Consider the following 18,798-nt stretch of genomic DNA (forward strand, 5'->3'; position numbering starts at 1 on the left):
ATTTCTGTGTTAATTTAAAAAAAAACTGACAGAGCATCATCTGTATATGTAAATGAATTATTAGGCGATATGACTTAAGAATTATATCATAAACAGAGAATGCGATCAATGCTGCAAGTCCATATAATTGCTATTACAACAATTACGAATCTCTGTAGACCCAGAGATGGGACCAAGAAACAAGAGGAATAACCATTCCTTCCTTGCTAAACAATCCCTCTGTGAGCTCTCGCTTAGACAAATGCATGGTGACATATTTCATCGTTGGAAGTAGATTGAACAATGGCAAGTTCAAGTTTCAGAGATTGAAACCATTAGCAGAAACAAACTGCAAGGAAATTCGGGAAGAAAATTAACATTTTCCGGTCAGTAGGGTTCATGAAGGAACTTAAAGTGTAAAACAACAATCGTCACGCCTTATATCTGAGAGACATGAATCACGACGCCCTATATCTGACAGATACTATATTTGTGATGTGACTTCCAACTACAGAAATAAAAACGAAATACGTCATTGAGTAGTCAGCATTTACATTAAGCATTCAAAATGTATTATTATGATGGAATGAAAAAAAAATGCAATAATGCGTGTAAATCAAGATATAAAGAAAACACATTTTAAACTTGTTGAAGTTTAACGAAAGTGAAATACTAACAGCAGTACATTTATTGTACTACTTCGAAATAGTATGTCTTCTGGAACTATAAAGTTCTCTGTTAACTTACTGTCACATCTAGATCCACTCCAATGATCTTTACATCCGTTAGGACAAATTCCTGTCACGTTATTACAGAACGTTCCTGATTTACAGTGTTCGCACGGTTTGGAACAATCCAGTCCATGAAATCCGTCTTCACACACTAAATTCAAAAGATAATGCAAATTGAAAAGAATCCATCTCAATATCAAATGGTTTAGACTAGCACGAATTCTTAGAGGAGTTTACTCCCTTCATTAACTATTTTAGATAAATTTGAAATAATGCCATTGTTTGATGTTAGGTTAACGATTCCTTTAGAGGAAAATATTGAACAGAATTTCAATGACCTGAAATCTGCATAATATGATCTGAACATGAGAAATGAAAAAAAAAATATTACAATTCGTCAGTCAAAAGTATTTCTATTATGCGTTTATCAATATATGCTGTTTTTATATTGTGTTTTTAGTTGTTGTTTTTTTTCTTCTTTTTTTCTGCTTTTTGTCGTAAAATTGAAAAGTTATTGATTTAATTCTATACGTCATCCCCCACTCTCAATACTCGGTATAGTCGTAAAGTAATGTGTAATTAGATCGGAGGTTGTCATTACATTCGCCATAGCAATTGTTACACTGATCTTTACATATTAGTTGTAATTAAGGACCCTGTGTTTGGTTCGTCGAGTTAAACGGTTAATAGCGGATGCAACTGGTCAGCAGCATATATTCAGGGGTCCGTGTTTGCCCAACTCTCTATTTTGTATTACTTATATGAGTTATGAGATTGATGACTGTTCGTTATCTTCAAATTTCAGATGTTTGCAGGTATGGGAAATTTAGACAACATTTTCCAATGTGCATTTTTTCAATGTTTTGAACAGAGGGTGGACATTGGGCTTTCAAGTTGTCAAATGATTGCTGGAGTGTAACGGTAACGTGTTTGCAATTTTGTAAAAAATATGTAGATTTTAAGTCACAAATTTCCGGATACAATAAGCTACGAAATCAAACGTTTGGACTACTATGCGGTCATTTTTATAACTTTAAAACCAACAGCATGATTCAGGAGATGAAATCATTTTAAAAAGTAAAATACTGTCCATTTTTTCCAATTCATATAAAAGAAACATATTTCCGTTGTTCAGATAAAGACAATGCCTAAAAAACCAGTGTATATTAACAATGCATGTTTTAAAGTGATGTAAATCTTTCGGATTTTCGATATTAACATGTGGTACGGGGATTTACCTTAAAGTATAAAGAAAACTCTCTTCAAACTTTTTGAAATTACAAAACTTAAGTGAAATACCAACAGCAATGATTTGCTGTTAATGATTTGAAATATGCTGTGTTTTCTATGAACAAAACATGCTCTGTTAACTTACCGTCACATTTAGATCCACTCCAGTGACCTTGACACAAGTAAGGGCAAGTTCCTGTCACATCATCACAAAACGTCCCTGAGATACAGTGTCCGCACGGCTTCGAACAATCCGGTCCATAACGTCCAGTTCCACAGACTAAATATCAGAGAAAATGCAAAAAAAGAATCGATATCAATATAGAACATTTTACATCAAGATGTATTCTTAAAGGAATTTACTCCTTTCATTTAATATCATCAATAAAAGGTGAAGACAATAAACAGTGATTAATCTCTTAAATCCTATAAGCAATATTAGGTAGAAAGTTGAGAAAACACAGAGCCCTGAATATACCAGAGGTGGGATTAGTTGCCTAGGATGAGTAAGCACTCCTTGTCGAGCAGTGGCACTCGGTTTGAACCCTATATGTTGATCGTAAACGGAGTTATTCGTAGTCAGAATCAGTGGGCCAAGAACGACCTAACAATCGCTGTGAAACATGTCAGATAGCATTTAACACAATAATAGGTTGCATTCGCAAAATATATCATTATAAGTATATAGATATAACTATGAACATATTTCATAAAAACCAATTATATGACATAGGGTTTATGATTCGATATATGGAAAATATTAAGCAACATTCTGGATGATGTTAAATCGTCTGAGCACGAAAAGTATGAAATGAAGTATCGCGATTCATCATTCTGTTTCAGTGATTCTTATATTTATTTATCAAATGATGCCGTTTCCTTATTTGGCTATTTTTTTCGGGGGGTGGGGGTTGAAAAGTTAAGGTTTGTTAACTTGGTTTCATATCCTTTGTCCCCCTCAATACCCGGTAGACATTCCATTGTGGTATAATCAAATGAACGGTGAATTTAACAAACAGTGATTGAATATCAGCTCATATAAGCTATACATAATAGAGATTTGCGCAAACACAGACCCTGGGTATATCAGATGTGGGATCAGGTGTCTGGGAAGATTACACATTCCTTGTCGCTAGGTGATGCCCACCATGAGTCTTAGATCTTGATCAGGTAAATGGAGTTATACGTAGTCAAAAGTAGTGTGTCAATTACGGTCTAACAATAGATATAAAACACGTCATACGAGATTTGACACACTAAAAGAAAGTGAAAACGGTGGATATGATTTCAAAACTTTTATGAACTGAACCGAATAATAAAATCGCAGTTCCAGTATTAGCTGCATGTGGTTTGATGTCTCCCAACTGATTCGAAACGCATGGATTTGCTCTGTGTATAATCGGTTTTAAATTGAGATATTTACCAACAAACGCGTTGATGGCAAGGCGGTTTCAAGAGTCGTGTTTAATGTCAGCAATTTGCAAATTATATCGTCATTTATTTTCAAAAACAACACGAACGTGGTCATCGTGTGTTTCATGTCAACTGTTGCGCTGGTATTTATATACCGATGTTAATTAGATATTGCTATATTTACTTCTTCAAGACATAGGGTTCGTGACGGGTGTGACTCCTCACAGGTGGTGCTTACTCCTCCTATGCACCTGATCCCGTCTCTTGGGTATCCAGCTGTCTGTGTCTCTTACTTGTAATATCGTTTTCTTTATATGATTGATGCTATCAATAGCTGAATATTTTTTTTTTGTGGAAGAGGAAGGACAAAACAAGAGCATTGCCTTTTTCTATAAGATTGTTTATATCAATGCGCTTTAACGTTTGCTACGAATTGAAAAAAAAATGGTGCACCAGTAAAAATGCATCTATCAGAAATACAGGTTATAGACCTTACAATACTGAGTTGATAGCTCATATTCACGGTAAATACTCTTTTTTTATTTCAAGAGACTTACAGAGTATCGTCTGAATAAGTAAATGCAATATAATGCTAGTGATTGAAGATGTACATCGATAGCAGACAGTGTGATCAATTTTGGAATTCTTCAACATAGAGATTGGGACAAACACGAATCCCTGTAAATATAGAGTAGGGACTAGGAACCAAAGTTGAATAATATTCCCTTGCTTACAAAACACATCTGCCGTGAGTTATGGTTAGCGCAAATATATTTCGAAATATTCCATCGTTGGAGGTAGAATGCTTATAAACAAATCAGGAAGAAAAATAATGATTTTAAAGTTCCGGGTGGAACGTGATATACCGTAACAATCTGTTTTAACGACGTAGGTCTGTCACCGCAGGGATTCAACCCCGATCTTCAACATTCAATTGTTTTGAAATTAGCCAAAAGTGAAATACTAACAGTTGTACATTACTGTTACAGATTCGAAATATGTGTCGTTTAAGAGTAAAAACATATTCTATTATCTTACCGTCACATCTAGATCCACTATAGTGACCTTGACATCCGTTAGGACAGATTCCTGTCACGGTATTACAGTACGTGCCTAAACTACAGCGTCCACACGGCTTGGAACAATTTGGTCCATGGAATCCTCCTTCACACACTAAATTACAAAGGTAATGGAAATTGAACAGAATCCATATCAACATCGAATGGTTTACACCTAGACCCATTCTTAGAGGAGTTCACTCCCTTCATTTACTATTATATAGGAGTTATGAGATTGATCAATGTTCGTTATCTTCACCTTGCATAAGTACATTTGTAATAATGCCATTATTTGACATTCGGTTTATGATTTGTTAAATGAAAAATATTTAGCAAACATTTCAATGAGTTGAATCAAACTAATACGGTCAGTCGTGAGTTCTCGTTTGTGCAAATATATTTCGAAATATTCCATCGTTCGACGCAGACTGATTCAAAGCAAATCGAGAAGAAAACTAATGATTTTAAGGTTCCGGATAGAACGTGACATAATGAAACGTAAATTATGCAACAACAATCACTGCGGTTTAAATCTGACATACATTTTAGGTGTGATGTGGCGTCTTACTACAGGCATGAAAAGCACTGTGTATTTAGCTCTTACATTAAGCATCCAAACCGTTTTTGCTAAACCTGGTTATTGATTGATGTGACGTAATAATGTATCTCTATTGTTAACAGAAATTAATCAGCAGACATTAAGAATGCTATGTAATGAGGAAAAAAGTTTGCAATAATATGTGTATACTAAGATAAAAAGAAAACTCGTTTCAAGTTTTTTGATTGATTGTGTATTGTTTAACGTCCCTCTCGATAATTCACTCATATAGAGAGGTCACTAAGAACAGCTTGAAAATTAGGTTTATGAGCAGTAAGGATTCTTAAGCGTGCCTCAACCCCCGTGGTACGGGCCAGCCGTTTTAAAGTCATCTCCGAGGACAAATGGAATCCACATCTGATGCCGAGCGCATAATCATTGAGCTGTCATTATCTGTTTTAACGACTTAAGTCTGTCGCTGCCGGGATTCGAACCCCGACCTTCCAAATTCAATTGTTTTGAATTTTGCCAAAAGTGAAATACAAACAGTTACTGTTACAGATACGCTGCATTACCTGTCTTATATGAAGAAACAAATTGTTATCTTACCGTCACATCTAGTTCCGGTCCAGCGACCTTGACATCCTTTAGGACAAATTCCTGTCACGCTATTACATAATGTCCCTGGAATACAGTGTCCGCACGGCTTGGAGGAATTTGGTCCGTAAAATCCACCTTCCCACACTAAATATCAGAGATAATGAACATTTAAAACAATAGATAACGAGATCGAATAGTTTACATCACGGCGCATTTTGGGAAGAGTTAACCCCCTTCATTTACTATTATATATATATATATATATATATATATATATATATATATATATATATATAGTTATGATAGATTAATTGTTTGACATTGGGTTTACGATTCGTTAAAAGGAAACTATCAATTTAGGGATTTATAGGTTGATATTAAACATCTTAACTATTGATTTTTTTTTATATTTTGATATGTGTAGATAATGACGCTAGGTTATAAAAAGCGTCTAAAATCGATGTAGGTACATGTAAACGACCTCGTTTTTTAGATATGTGGAAATTGTGATGACAGCTTCACGTTTTGTAAAGCGTAAAAAGTGAAGAAAACAAGGGGATAGCAATATATGGGGCTCACAGCGGGTGTGACTGGTTAACAGGGGATGCTAACTCCTCCTAGGCACCTGATCCCACCTCTGGTGTGTCCAGGGGTCCGTGTTTGCCCAACTATCTATTTTGTATTGCTTATAGGAGCTATGAGATTGATCACTGTTCGTTATCTTCACCTTGCATACAATAAAACTATAGCATTTCTATTGTAAAAAGGATCATAACTTGTCAGATATGGTTTCAAACAACCTTTCATATCCATGTAATTGTACATTACACATCGATTTCAAATTCAGCAATCATTATCAACATGATTTAACATTACTTCGATAAAGCAACATTAACTAACTGCCTTAAAATAGTGTACAATATCTGCACACAGGGTCATGCTTTTGCGTTAGCTACAAAAAGACTATCCATCAAATTTCTTAGTTTAGATCAGTAAGTGGTTAGTCTATTAGTAAGTTAAATATAAGAAAAAATATACACTATAATGGGGTTCAATATGATACTTGCAAAACATTTCTAACCCCAAGCCTGTTGAAAAATACACGTTTTCTTAAGAAAACGGTTTATCAAAAGACATTGTAAACACATTATCAAAAACGCTTTCTGAAATACGAAGAGTCTTTGCAATACCTTTTATCAATTAATAAATATAATACAGAAAGTATGTATTTCAAATATTGGCTTATATTTTGTTGTAGTTCTCGTTGTTTACTTTTCTGCACTCACATTCAGAATATAAATTTATCATACGTCATCATATTTGATGCTTAATATTAGAGTTCTCCCACATAAACATTCACACCAAAAATGAGATGCAATTTATATTTGTGAAAACAAATGTATCATCAACTCTCAAAATAGCATCCCAACCCCTTTGATATACTACATGGTATGGGGAGAATGAATGAACAGGAACATAGACATCATGATTTGCACTCGGTGCATTGAGAAGAAAGATTCATGGTCATTATAACGATCTAGTTCGTCAATACAATCTATCATTGGGTCAAATGGTGTCTGACGTGTTTCATACCAATTGTTAAGTCCTTCTTGGCACACTGATTTTGACTTTGGATAGTTCCATTTACCTAATCAGGATATAAGGCTCAAGGCGGGTGTGACCGGTCGACAGAGGATGTTTACTCCTCTTAGGCATCTGATCCCACTTCTGGTGTATCCAGGGGTCCGTGTTTGTCCAACTATCTATTTAGTACTGCGTGTAGGAATTATAAGATTGATCACTGTTCGTTATCTTCACCTTCATTCAGCCAGCATAGATAAACTACTGACCTTTTTCATAACTTAAAATGCTTAAGCATTCCCAAATTACCTCTTTGGGAATTGAACAGGACAATACCAGGATGTTTCTATCAGCCATTTCTAGGGCAGATCCAGGAATTGCAGTTGAGGAGGATGGTATAAAGCAGGGGGGGGGGGGGCGCCTTCAGGTGGGGGTTCAGGGGTGAAGCCCAAGAACTTCCTGGATTTTACAGATTTTATAGGGTTTGAAATATGTTTCCTAAGTAATTATAATTATCATTTTTTTGTCATTTTATATAAGGGGGGATAATAAAATGATGCGATTTTTGAGGTTTTATGGAAATAATAGCAACCCACTAAAAGTACTTCAATAAATTAAAAGATTTTGTCATTTATTTCTCTGAGAGAGGAAGAAATTATTACTTCTTTTATCATATACATTTTTCTAAACAAAATACCATGATTTACCTTTAACTTGAAAATTTTAAGGGCGCACGCCAGTTGTACAAGGAATATTCCATTATCACATGCATATGGTGTATATATATCTCAACTGATTCGATATGCAAGAGATTGTTCTGCGTATGGTCAGTTTTTTAAATCGAGGTAAGCTACTGACAAACAAGTTGATGGTACAGGGGTTTCAACAGTCTCGATTGAAGTCAGCATGTCGCAAATTCTATGGTCGTTATAACGATCTAGTTCGTCAGTACAACCTCGCATTGGGTAAAATGCTGTCTGTCGTTTTTCATACCGTATGTTAAGCCGTTCTTGGCACACTGATTTTGACTGCGGATAACTCCATTTACCTGATCAGGATATAGGGCTCACGGTGGGTATGACCGGTCAACAGGGGATGTTTACTGCTCTTAGGCACCCGATCCCACCTCTGGGGTATCCAGGGGTCCCTGTTTGCCCAACTATCTATTTTGTATTGCTTATAGGAGTTATGAGATTGATCACAGTTCGTTATCCCCACCTTACAAGGAACAAAAACAAGAACAAGAGCAAGAACAGAAAGAATTAGAAGATTATATGGGTGTTTTTTTGGTTGTTTGTTTTTTGTTTCTTTTTTTTTTTTTTTTTTTTTTTAATTTTATTTTTTGGTTTTTGGTTTTGTTTTTGCACCAGCTGGTCTATATCAATGCAAAACAGTGTTTGCTTGGCTGCATTAGTGGACATATTTCTATCAGAAATATAGGTTGTAGACGTTAAAAGAATGAGTTGCTTGCTTATGTCATACATTTCTCTGTAAATTCGAGGAACTGTCGGAGTATCATATGTATATGTAATTGTATTATACTACGAGACGACAGAGGATACATATCATTAACAAACAGTTTGATCAATCTCGCAAATTTAAAAACATTGGAGTAAGGCAAATAGAACTCCCTGAAGACCCAGAGTTTTGAGCTTGATGCTAAGAGGAGTAATATTCCCTTACTTGACGAGCGCACCCGCCGTGAGTTCTCGTGTGGGCAAATATAGCATGGCATCTTACACCGTTGTGTTGGAAACATGAGGAGGTCGCGTATCAGAAAATAATGCCGTAAATAAAATCAGAATTACAGGGAAAACGAGAAGAAAAATAATGATCTTAAACGTGAAATACCAGAACACAAATCTTGCAACAACAATCGCCACGCCCGAATTTCGACATACATCATAGGTGTAATGCGACTATCTACTAAAGAAATGGAAATTATTGACTAGTTAGTTTTTACATTAAGCATTAAAATCATATTTGCTGATAGTGTTTATTGATTAGCATGGTCGTTATAACGAAATAGTTTGCCAATGCAAACTATACTTGGGTCAAATGCTGTCTAATACGTGTCGTGCCGATTGCTAAGCCGTTTTTGGCACGCCGATTTGACAATTCCGTATATTTGTTCAAGAAATATGGATCAGGACGAGTTTGACTGGTGGGCAGGGTATGCTTATTCTTCTTTAACACCTAATCATAACTATAGTATATCCAGGGGTCCATGTTTGCCCAAATCTCTATTATCACGATTATGATGATTGTGAAATTTATTGCTGTTCGTTATATTCGCCTTGCATGACAAAATTTATTAATGTGATGTAATATCATATTGCTGCGATTAAATGAAACTAAACAACACGCGGATAGGTTAAGGATTCCCTTATAGAATATCACAGTGCACTTTATGCCTTTACTTCTCTGAACTACCAACATAATGGAAAATGACGTCAAATCACTGCAAACTTGAGCTGCTATGACGGGAAGAGTGTCAAAAACTTTATACCTTATTTCAAACTGCCTATAAGATGTCAGAACAATATAGCAAAACTCATGTGTCTGAATTGTATTTTAATATTTTATATGTCCAAATATTTTTAAATAGTTTGTTTAATTACTCTTGATTGAAATTCAGCGTGTGTACATTGCTTTCGAAAAATATAATTTTGAAATGTACTCTTGTTATATACCAGTGATAAGAGGTAGAATTTTAGTATGTGTTTATAAAAGAGTGTAGCGCAGCTAATTTATGAGGATTCATTTGAGATATATTACGGAAATCGTAAGAGGAGTTTGTTCTCTACCCGAATCTTGCTTGGTTAAATGTTTGATGGCTTTGTTTGAATACAGATTACCATCAAATGTATAGGTATGTGTGTCCGTAAGTTGAACTCTTCATGAATACGTGTATTTTGTACGCAAGTAATACTACCATTTTTCCCAAGCACATTTCGGGTACACAAGGATACGGTGAGTTCATTTATCAAACAAAAGGTTTAAAATAATTGTTAAATGAGCTGCGCTGAAACGATTTATGTGAAACACTTCAAACAATTATAAATGACCGTCAAGTCATCAACGAAGTCATGTGATATCATAACAGATATGCTAATATATAGCAGAGAGAACCTTCTATATAAATTGTCTGTACTTAAGTATATAAATTACCAGTGAAAACCAAAAACCGACCTCGCAATCCAATGTATGTTTTGAACGCATATCAAACTCCGGGAAGCCTTAACATAGCTGCGCAATCATTAAGAATATAATGAAATAAAAATAAAACGTTTGCAACGATGCATGTATATCAAGATAAAACATTTTGAAATTTGATAAACGTGAAATATTAACAGCAGTACATTACTGCTGATGATGATTCGAAACATTGTGTCCTCTACGAAATATAACATATTCTGCCATCTTACCGTCACATTTAGATCCACTCCAGTGATCTTGACATCCATTAGGACAAAACACTGTGATGTTATTACAGAACGTCCCTGAGATGCAGTGTCCGCACGGCTTGGAACAATCCGGTCCATGGAATCCACCTTCACATACTAAATGTCAGACATAATGAAAACAATGAACAGAATCAATATCAATATCGAATAGTTAACATCATTCTTAGAGGAGTTTACTCCCTTCATTGGCCATTCTAAATACATTTGCAATAATGATATTATTTGGCATGGGGTTTACGATTCGTTCTATGAAATATATTGAGCAAACATTTTAATGATTTGAAGTAAACGTAATACGGTCTGATTATGAAAATTGGGAAATAAACAAAAAGTATTTCAATTCGTTTTTTTTTTTCTTTCTTTGTAGTCGCAACATTGAAAAATTACAAATTGCTGATTTGATTCTATATATGAAGATCCCATCTGAATACCCGGCATGGTGGTATACTTTGTAATGCAAGAAGAAATTAGGTCGAAGGTTGTCACTACGTTTTCCATATCAATTGTTACGCTGGTCTTTACATATTGATTTTAATTACGGACTACTCTAGTCTGCTATTTAAGATAAATGGCTAACAGCAGGTGCAACAGGTCAGCAGGGGACGATTACTTCTGCTAGGCACCTGGCTCGGTGTCTGGGGTGTCCAGGGATCTGTATGTATGATTCTTAATTTCGTTTCCTATAGATAATTGATGAGAATTATCACTGCATATTGTTTTATGATAGAAAAAGAACAAGAGGAATAAGAAGAAGAATATTACACAGGTATGTATTTTTTGCATAAGCTCGTCTATACTAATGAACAACAAAATTTGCTTGGAATGAATACATATGGGTGCATTATTGGAAATGTATCTATAAGAAATACAAATTATAGACCTTAAAGTAATAATTCGGTTGCTTATGTTCTCGGAATCTTTTTCTCTGTTAGTGCATGGGACTGACGGAGTATCATCTTTAGATATAAATGTACTTTAATACGATTACCAAAGAGGTAAATTGATAGCAGGTACTATGATCAATTTTGCAAGTCGAAAAAAAAATTGATCTAGGACAAACACAAATCCCTGAAGACACAAAGTTTTGACCAGGAACATAAGATGAGTAGCATGTCTTTGCTTAATGAACATACGACTCGATTTGGCAAATATATTGTGACATCTTACATTGTTGTTGTTCGAATAAACTCAAAGACAAGCTCGCGTTTCACAAAAGGAAACCATCACTGGAATCAGAAATACAGTGAGATCAGGAAGAAAAATAATGATTTGAATGTTTTAGTGAAGGTGAAGATAACGAACAGTGATGAATCTCATAACTCCAATAAGCAATACAAAACAGAGAGTAGGCCAAACACAGACCCCTTGATATACCAGAGGTGGGATCAGGTGCCTGGGAGGAGTAAGCATCCCCTATCGACCGGTCAGGTAAACGGAGTTATCTGTATTCAAAATCAGTGTGCCAAGAACGGCCTAGCAATCGGCATGACACACGTCAGAAAAAATTTGACCCAATGATAGTTTGTATTAGCAAACTATATCATTTTAACGACCATAGAATGCTGATTTTAAACGAGATTCTTGGAACCCCGGCACCATTAACTTGTTTGTCAATAACCTGCTTCTATTTAAAAGCTGACTATCCGCAGAACAAGGTATTGCGTATCAAATCAGTTTAACGATGTAAGCATCATATTCAGGTGATAATGGAATGTTGCTGCATACATATGGGAAGTTGACGATGGAGAAGTTGAAATAATCCCGTTGGTAATAAAGTTCAGTTCTTAATTTGTTATTAATATCTATTCAAATAAAATATCGAAGTATGACGCAGAAGTGGACGACTCTGTGGTGTCTTTTATTTCGAGTTCACTGGGATATATTGAATCGACATATAAAAGAAAATTATTATTCTAAATAAATAATACATCGTCGATACATCTAAATGTCGAATTGAGGGCCACAGCAATATATTTTTTTCTGTTCGTCTAGACGTTTTTGCGTAATTTCTGCTTTATATTCATATAAAACCAGGCCAGCTAAAAATAAACACAATTTATTCCCCTTGGGATTTCATCAGACTGTTGGGAGACCTGATCATCAAAGACCCCGAATATATTGTCAATGACGAACTAGACCATATTTTTCATTTCGACTTCAGAATACATGGGTGTGGAATCAGAGTGGCTTTAAATAAAATAATTTTTGGATGACTGATCACAAGATAGGAATATCTGTGTTTTCCATTTTTGCTGAAAAAGCAACTGTCTATGATATCTATGATGTCAAAAGTCTAGTCTTTAATTCATCGTGAGACATGGTCGCGTAAAGAGTGGAAAAGTCATAAGTTATGATGTTGTTGATTTGAGAAAGGTTTTGTGATTTCAAGTTTACTAAAAAGTTGTTTAATTTTATTTTAGAATTCAGATATGATTGACACCACTTCTGGCATATATAGCCGCAAAGTACGTTTGAAGTTTCTCCTTCACAGCTGTTAATATTTTCGTGAGGAGCAATGATAAGAGCTTGGTAGAACACTTACTGAATCCAGCAATGAAACTCTGTTTGTATGTGTTTTTATGAAGTTTACGAACCAAGTATAGGTATGATTACTTTTAATCATTGGACCCATTGACTGGAATATTAAATGTTTCTAAATCTGAAGCATGGTTTTGAATAAATTCGTCTTTTGAAAGGGCAGTTGGAGTGCAGGTACGATTACTAAAGGTGGAAGTAATGCAAAGTTCGTTTAAAATACAGTAGTAATAATGAGCCTCAGAAACAAAGACAATGCTGTTACAAGCTTTGTCAGCTGGAACCAAAACATAGTCCCCATGTAACCTATCTAATTCTTCTATCACTTTCGGTTTACTAAGCACAGAAGGATAGATGGCGCGTACTTTTCTCTTGATATGTTTAATGCGGGATTTTAATATCCCTTTTATACTTTTAATCCACTCTGACAATGTATCAAGTTCTTCTTTTTCATATTTAGCCCATCGTCTGGCATAATCCTTCGACAGAAATGAAGTTATGTCGCCAATTGAAACACCGAGGTTCTCTGTATTTAGGACCTTTTAGAATAAATGATTCAAGGTCCTCATTTTCAACTACATCAACGTCACCAGTACTGTCATGTCCAACTGAACTATAGAAAATAATGGGTGTAGAGTTGAACTTGAAATAAGTTCGAATTGTATGTTGACGTAAGCTAAAATTTAAACAAAAGTGACATCATGTATCCCTGTTCTTTTATATGAACGATGTCTATGACTGCATTTCTGTCATTGAGTATTGGGGAAATTCCCATCTCATTCACTTTATTTCCTTGTGGACTAGTAAAATTTCCCATATCGTATGCATTATCATTACATACGTATGGGAAAGCAGCACCTAGGGTCCTGATCAAGTGATCTTCTCGTTGTCTACGAAAAGGTGTGCTTAATGCAAGGTGAAGATAACGAACAGTGATCAATCTCATAACTCCTACAAGCAATACAAAATAGATAGTTGGGCAAACACGGACCCCTGGACACACCAGAGGTGGGATCAGGTGCCTAGGAGGAGTAAGCATCCCCTGTTAGACTTGTTGTGTGATGTAATAATGGGAACAGGATATACCAGAATATATATTATGTGACAGAAATCACCACGCTCTGATTTCTATATGCATCATAGCTGTGAAGTGACTTCCTGTTATGGAACTGGATATTATTGGTTATTTAGAATTTACATTAAGTATTCAAATTGTTCTGCTGAAAGTGTTTAGTGATTGGTGTGGTCGTTTTAACGAAATACTTTGCCAATAAAATTTACATGTGGGTCAAATCCTGTCTGACGTATTTCATAACAATTTCTTTGTGCCCTGATTTTGACTACGGAGAACTCCGTTTACTTGATAAAGATACAGGGATCACAACGGATGCGGCTGGTCGACAACGTATACCTATTCCTCCTAGGCACCTGTTCCCAACCATGGTATATCAGGGGACAGTGTTTACCCAACACTTTATTTTGTATCGCGTTAATGAGTTTTGCGATTGATGACTGTTCGTTAGCTGCGTCTTTCATTGATCTTCCTTTTGATTCATTGATATAACGTAAACTTAAATTTTTTTTGGATCGCAGAAGCTAATCAACATACATTAAAAAATTGAACGAACTAAAAAAAGCTGGAATAAAGCGTGTATTTCAAAATATAAGGACCCCCCCCCCTTGATAAACGAAAACACTAAAGCAATAGAGTTAATGATTCAAATACAATGTGACTTTTAAATACAATAACATGATCTGTCATCTTACCGTCACATTTAGATCCGCTCCAGTGATCTTGACATCCGTTTGGACAAATTCCTGTCACGTTATTACATATCGTCCCTAAATTGCAGTGTCCGCACGGCATGGAACAATCCGAACCATAATATCCACCGTCACACACTAAATTTCAGATATAATGAAAAATCAAAACAATCGACATCAATATTGAATAGTTTACATGAAAGGTGAATATAACGAGCAATAATCAATCTCATAACTCGTATAACCAATACAAAATAGATAGTTGGGCAAACGCGGACCCTTGGACACACCGGAAGTGGGATCAGGTGACTAGGAGGAGTAAGCATCCCCTGTGTACACACCAGAGGAGGGATCAGGTGCCTAGGAGGCGTAAGAAACCCCTAACATCTAAACCTATTAGAAGAGTTTACTTCCTTCATTTCCTATTATAAATATATTTGAAAGCGTGTTATACTAAAGGAGGAAAGTATTGAACAAAATTCTTAATGACGTTAGGTTTGCGTACTAACGTCCGAATACGAAGTACGTAAAAGAAAAAATCGCAATTCTTTACAATATTCAGTATTTCTTTTTTTCTTTCATTGATCGATTGATGTTGGTTTTCCTGTTTTTTGTTTGGTCGGGAAATTGAAAAGTTACAGGTTGTTAATTTGTTGCTCTATATTTTGTTACCGCTTCAATATCCGGTAGCGATTCCATTGCTCTCTAATCCAATGACATGAATTGAAAACGAAGAATATGATTTCATAGCTTTGTGGAATTTAACCGGAACCAAAAATAGAAAAACAGTTCTATTATCAGGTGTACATGATTTTATGTGTCTCAACTCATTGGATACGCAGAAATCTGCTATGTGTATGATCAGTTTTCAAATCGAGACTTGCTGTCACCAAATAAGTTCGGGTAACAGTCGTTTGAACATTCTCGTTTAAAACAAGCATTTCGCAAATTGTATGGTGTTTTATCTTCTATCACAAAATGTTAATAGGTTTAAAGTTGCTATTGTGTGCTTCATATTTATCGTTACACTGATCTTTACACACTATATAAAGTGACGAATTACTCTTTTTGTCAGATCAAGATATAGGTTTAACGATGGGAATAATTAGTCAACTGGGGATGTTTATTTCTCCCAGGGACCTGAAAACGCCCCCTGGGTGTCCAGGAGTTTGTGTTTTTTACTCTTAATGTCCTGTTCTATTTGATATACGGGATTGATCCCTGTATAGTTTTTGTTGAAGAAAAAGAATAAAAAAGATGATGATGAAGAAGAAGACCATACAGGTATGGATTTTTTTGATAAGCTGGTCTATATCAATGGTCAACAAAATTTGTTTGGAATTAAGACATTTGGTTGCACTGTTGGAAATATATCTATAAAAGATATAAATTATAGACCTTAGAGTAATAATTCGGTTGCTAATGTTCTCGGCATCTATTTCGTTGTTAGTTCAAGGAACTGACGTAGTATCATCTTTAGATATAACTATATTAATAAAGAGGTATATCAATAACATACATTGTAATCAATCTTGCAATTCCAAACAAAGGTTTATGGCAAACACGAATCCCTGAAGACCTAAAGTGTTGACTAGGAACATAAGATGAGTAATATTTGCTTGCTTACCTAAAACACGCGCCGTGAAGTCTCTTTTTCCGAAATATATTGTGACATTTTAAATTGTTGTTAGAACGAAGAAAAAAACAACAACAAAATGCAAGCTCGCGTTTCACAAAATGAAGTCCTCACCGGAATCAGAAATACAGGGAGATCATGAAGAAAAATAATGATTTGACGGTTCTAGTAGGAAAGAGGATCTACCGTAACATGTATAATGCGACAGAAATCACCACTCCCTGTATTCCACGTGCATCATAGTTGTGAAGTGACTTCTTGCTATGGAAATGGATAGCATTGTGTATTTAGAATTTGCATCAAGCATTCAAATTGTTAGCACAAAGCTGTTATCAATTGATGTGGTCGTTATAATGATATATTTTGCCAATACAATCTACCTGTGGTCAAATGCTGTCTGACGTGTTTCATAACAAGTGGTAGGCTTTTCTTTGCGCTATGAGTTTGACTAAGGATCATTGTGTTTATTTGATAAAGATATGAGGCTCGCATTGGGTGTCGGTGGTCGACAATCTATGCCTATTCCTCCAAGGCACCTGATCACAACCATGATATATCCAGGGGACCATTTTTACCCAACTTTCTATTTTGTACTGCGTTTAAGAGTTTTACGATTTAAGACCCGCTCGTTATCTGCACCTTTCATTGATCTCCCTTTTGATTGATTGATATAACGCAAACTGACATTTTTGTGGTTAACGGATGCTAATCAACATACATTAAAAAGAGAATGAACTAAAAAAAAGTTGATATGATAAGTGTATTTCAAGATATAAGGACAACTATGTTCACCCCCCCCCCCCCTCGCAAAAACAAATTGACAAATGTGACGTACTAAAGCAATACAATTAATGATTCGAGATATCAAGTGTCTTCTAGAAACCAAAACGTACTGTATCATCTTACCTTCACATTTAAATCCGAACCAGTTATCTTGAAACCCGCATATGTAACTGTGATGTTATACGAAAAGACGGAAAAGGGCTATCTATAACAGGCAGGGAAATCAACTTGACAAGTCCAAAAAATTTGGAACAAGGCAAACTCAAATCCCTGTTAGACAATGAAGCGGGACCGGTATTTTAAAAGGAGTAATCACCCCTTGTTCATAAAACACAAATGATTCCCGACTATAGAAATGGAAATTATGAAGTTTTTAACATTCACAATATTTATTCAAAATGTTTTCTGAACGAGGTTATTAATCAATGAGATGTTATGTTATACTTGTAAGGTTATCAGAGACTAAACAGGAAACATTAAGACTATCATGAAATTAAAAAGCAATACTTAATATCATGCGTGCATATTAACGTATAAAGAAAAAAATATCTCTTGATCTTCTTTTTTTCGAATATGACGAAAGTGAAATACTATTAGCAGTACGTAACTCGTTATAATTTGAAAGAGAATGTGTCTTCTAGAAACAAAAACATGCTCTGATATATTACCGTCACATTTAGATCCGCTCCAGTGACCTTGACATCCGCTTGGGCAAATTCCTGTCACGTTATTACAGAACGTTCCTGAGATGCAGTGCCCGCACGGCTTCGAACAATCCGGTCCATATAGTCCACCTTCACACACTAAATTACAGACATAATGAAAACAATGAACATAATCAATATCAATAGCGAATAGTTTGCATCATTGTTACAGGGGTTCGCTCCCTTCATCTACTATTTCCCTCACGGTTTGGGGTAGTCCGGCCCATGATATCCACCTGCACACACTAAATTGAAAAGATAATGAAAATTTAAAACGATTGATATCAATATCGACTACTTTACATCTAGACGCAATTCCGGAGGATTACTACTATAATTACATTTCTAATCCTGCTATCATATATCATTGGGTATATGATTCGTTATAAGGAACGTATTGAACGAAATTCTGGATGACCATCGATTTGTGTAACATGATGCGAACACAAGTATCGCAATTCATTATTCTATTAGATAACTGAAAAATTGTTGAGTGTGGCGGAAAACAGCCAAACAATCATTATCTCACTTGCCTTTTATTTAAGAAAATTGAAGATTTGCAAACTGTTAATTTCATTCCATATATTGGCCTCCTAAAAACGCGGTAAAAATTCTCGAATTGCGGTCTAATACAATGGACAATGAATATAACGAACAGTGACTAATCTCAGCTCATATAAACAGCACATAATGGAGAGTTGAACAAACACATCAGAGGTAGGATGAGGTGCGGAGGAGTAGTAAATATCCCTTATCGACCGGTAATCATGAGTCCCATA

At 35.4% G+C, this 18,798-nt stretch overlaps 1 protein-coding gene across 4 annotated transcripts in view; it reads right to left on the reverse strand.

The window, feature by feature from the left end:
* LOC130049325 (multiple epidermal growth factor-like domains protein 11) overlaps window positions 1-18,798 on the reverse strand; it is an 85,419-nt gene that overhangs the window by 12,188 nt on the left and 54,433 nt on the right. For 2 of the 4 annotated variants that reach the window (XM_056146736.1, XM_056146735.1), the window contains exons 19-25: window positions 17,984-18,118; window positions 14,900-15,034; window positions 10,559-10,693; window positions 5,559-5,693; window positions 4,392-4,526; window positions 2,086-2,220; window positions 727-861 (exon numbers count right to left, since the gene is read on the reverse strand). In XM_056146736.1, coding sequence (XP_056002711.1) covers window positions 727-861; window positions 2,086-2,220; window positions 4,392-4,526; window positions 5,559-5,693; window positions 10,559-10,693; window positions 14,900-15,034; window positions 17,984-18,118 — 945 coding nt within the window. The remainder of the gene's footprint in view (window positions 1-726; window positions 862-2,085; window positions 2,221-4,391; window positions 4,527-5,558; window positions 5,694-10,558; window positions 10,694-14,899; window positions 15,035-17,983; window positions 18,119-18,798) is intronic. The other 2 variants (XM_056146737.1, XM_056146739.1) reach the window with 2 other exon arrangements.

Source organism: Ostrea edulis, chromosome 8, assembly GCF_947568905.1.
Source record: "Ostrea edulis chromosome 8, xbOstEdul1.1, whole genome shotgun sequence".
Classification (NCBI taxonomy): Eukaryota; Metazoa; Mollusca; class Bivalvia; order Ostreida; family Ostreidae; genus Ostrea; species Ostrea edulis.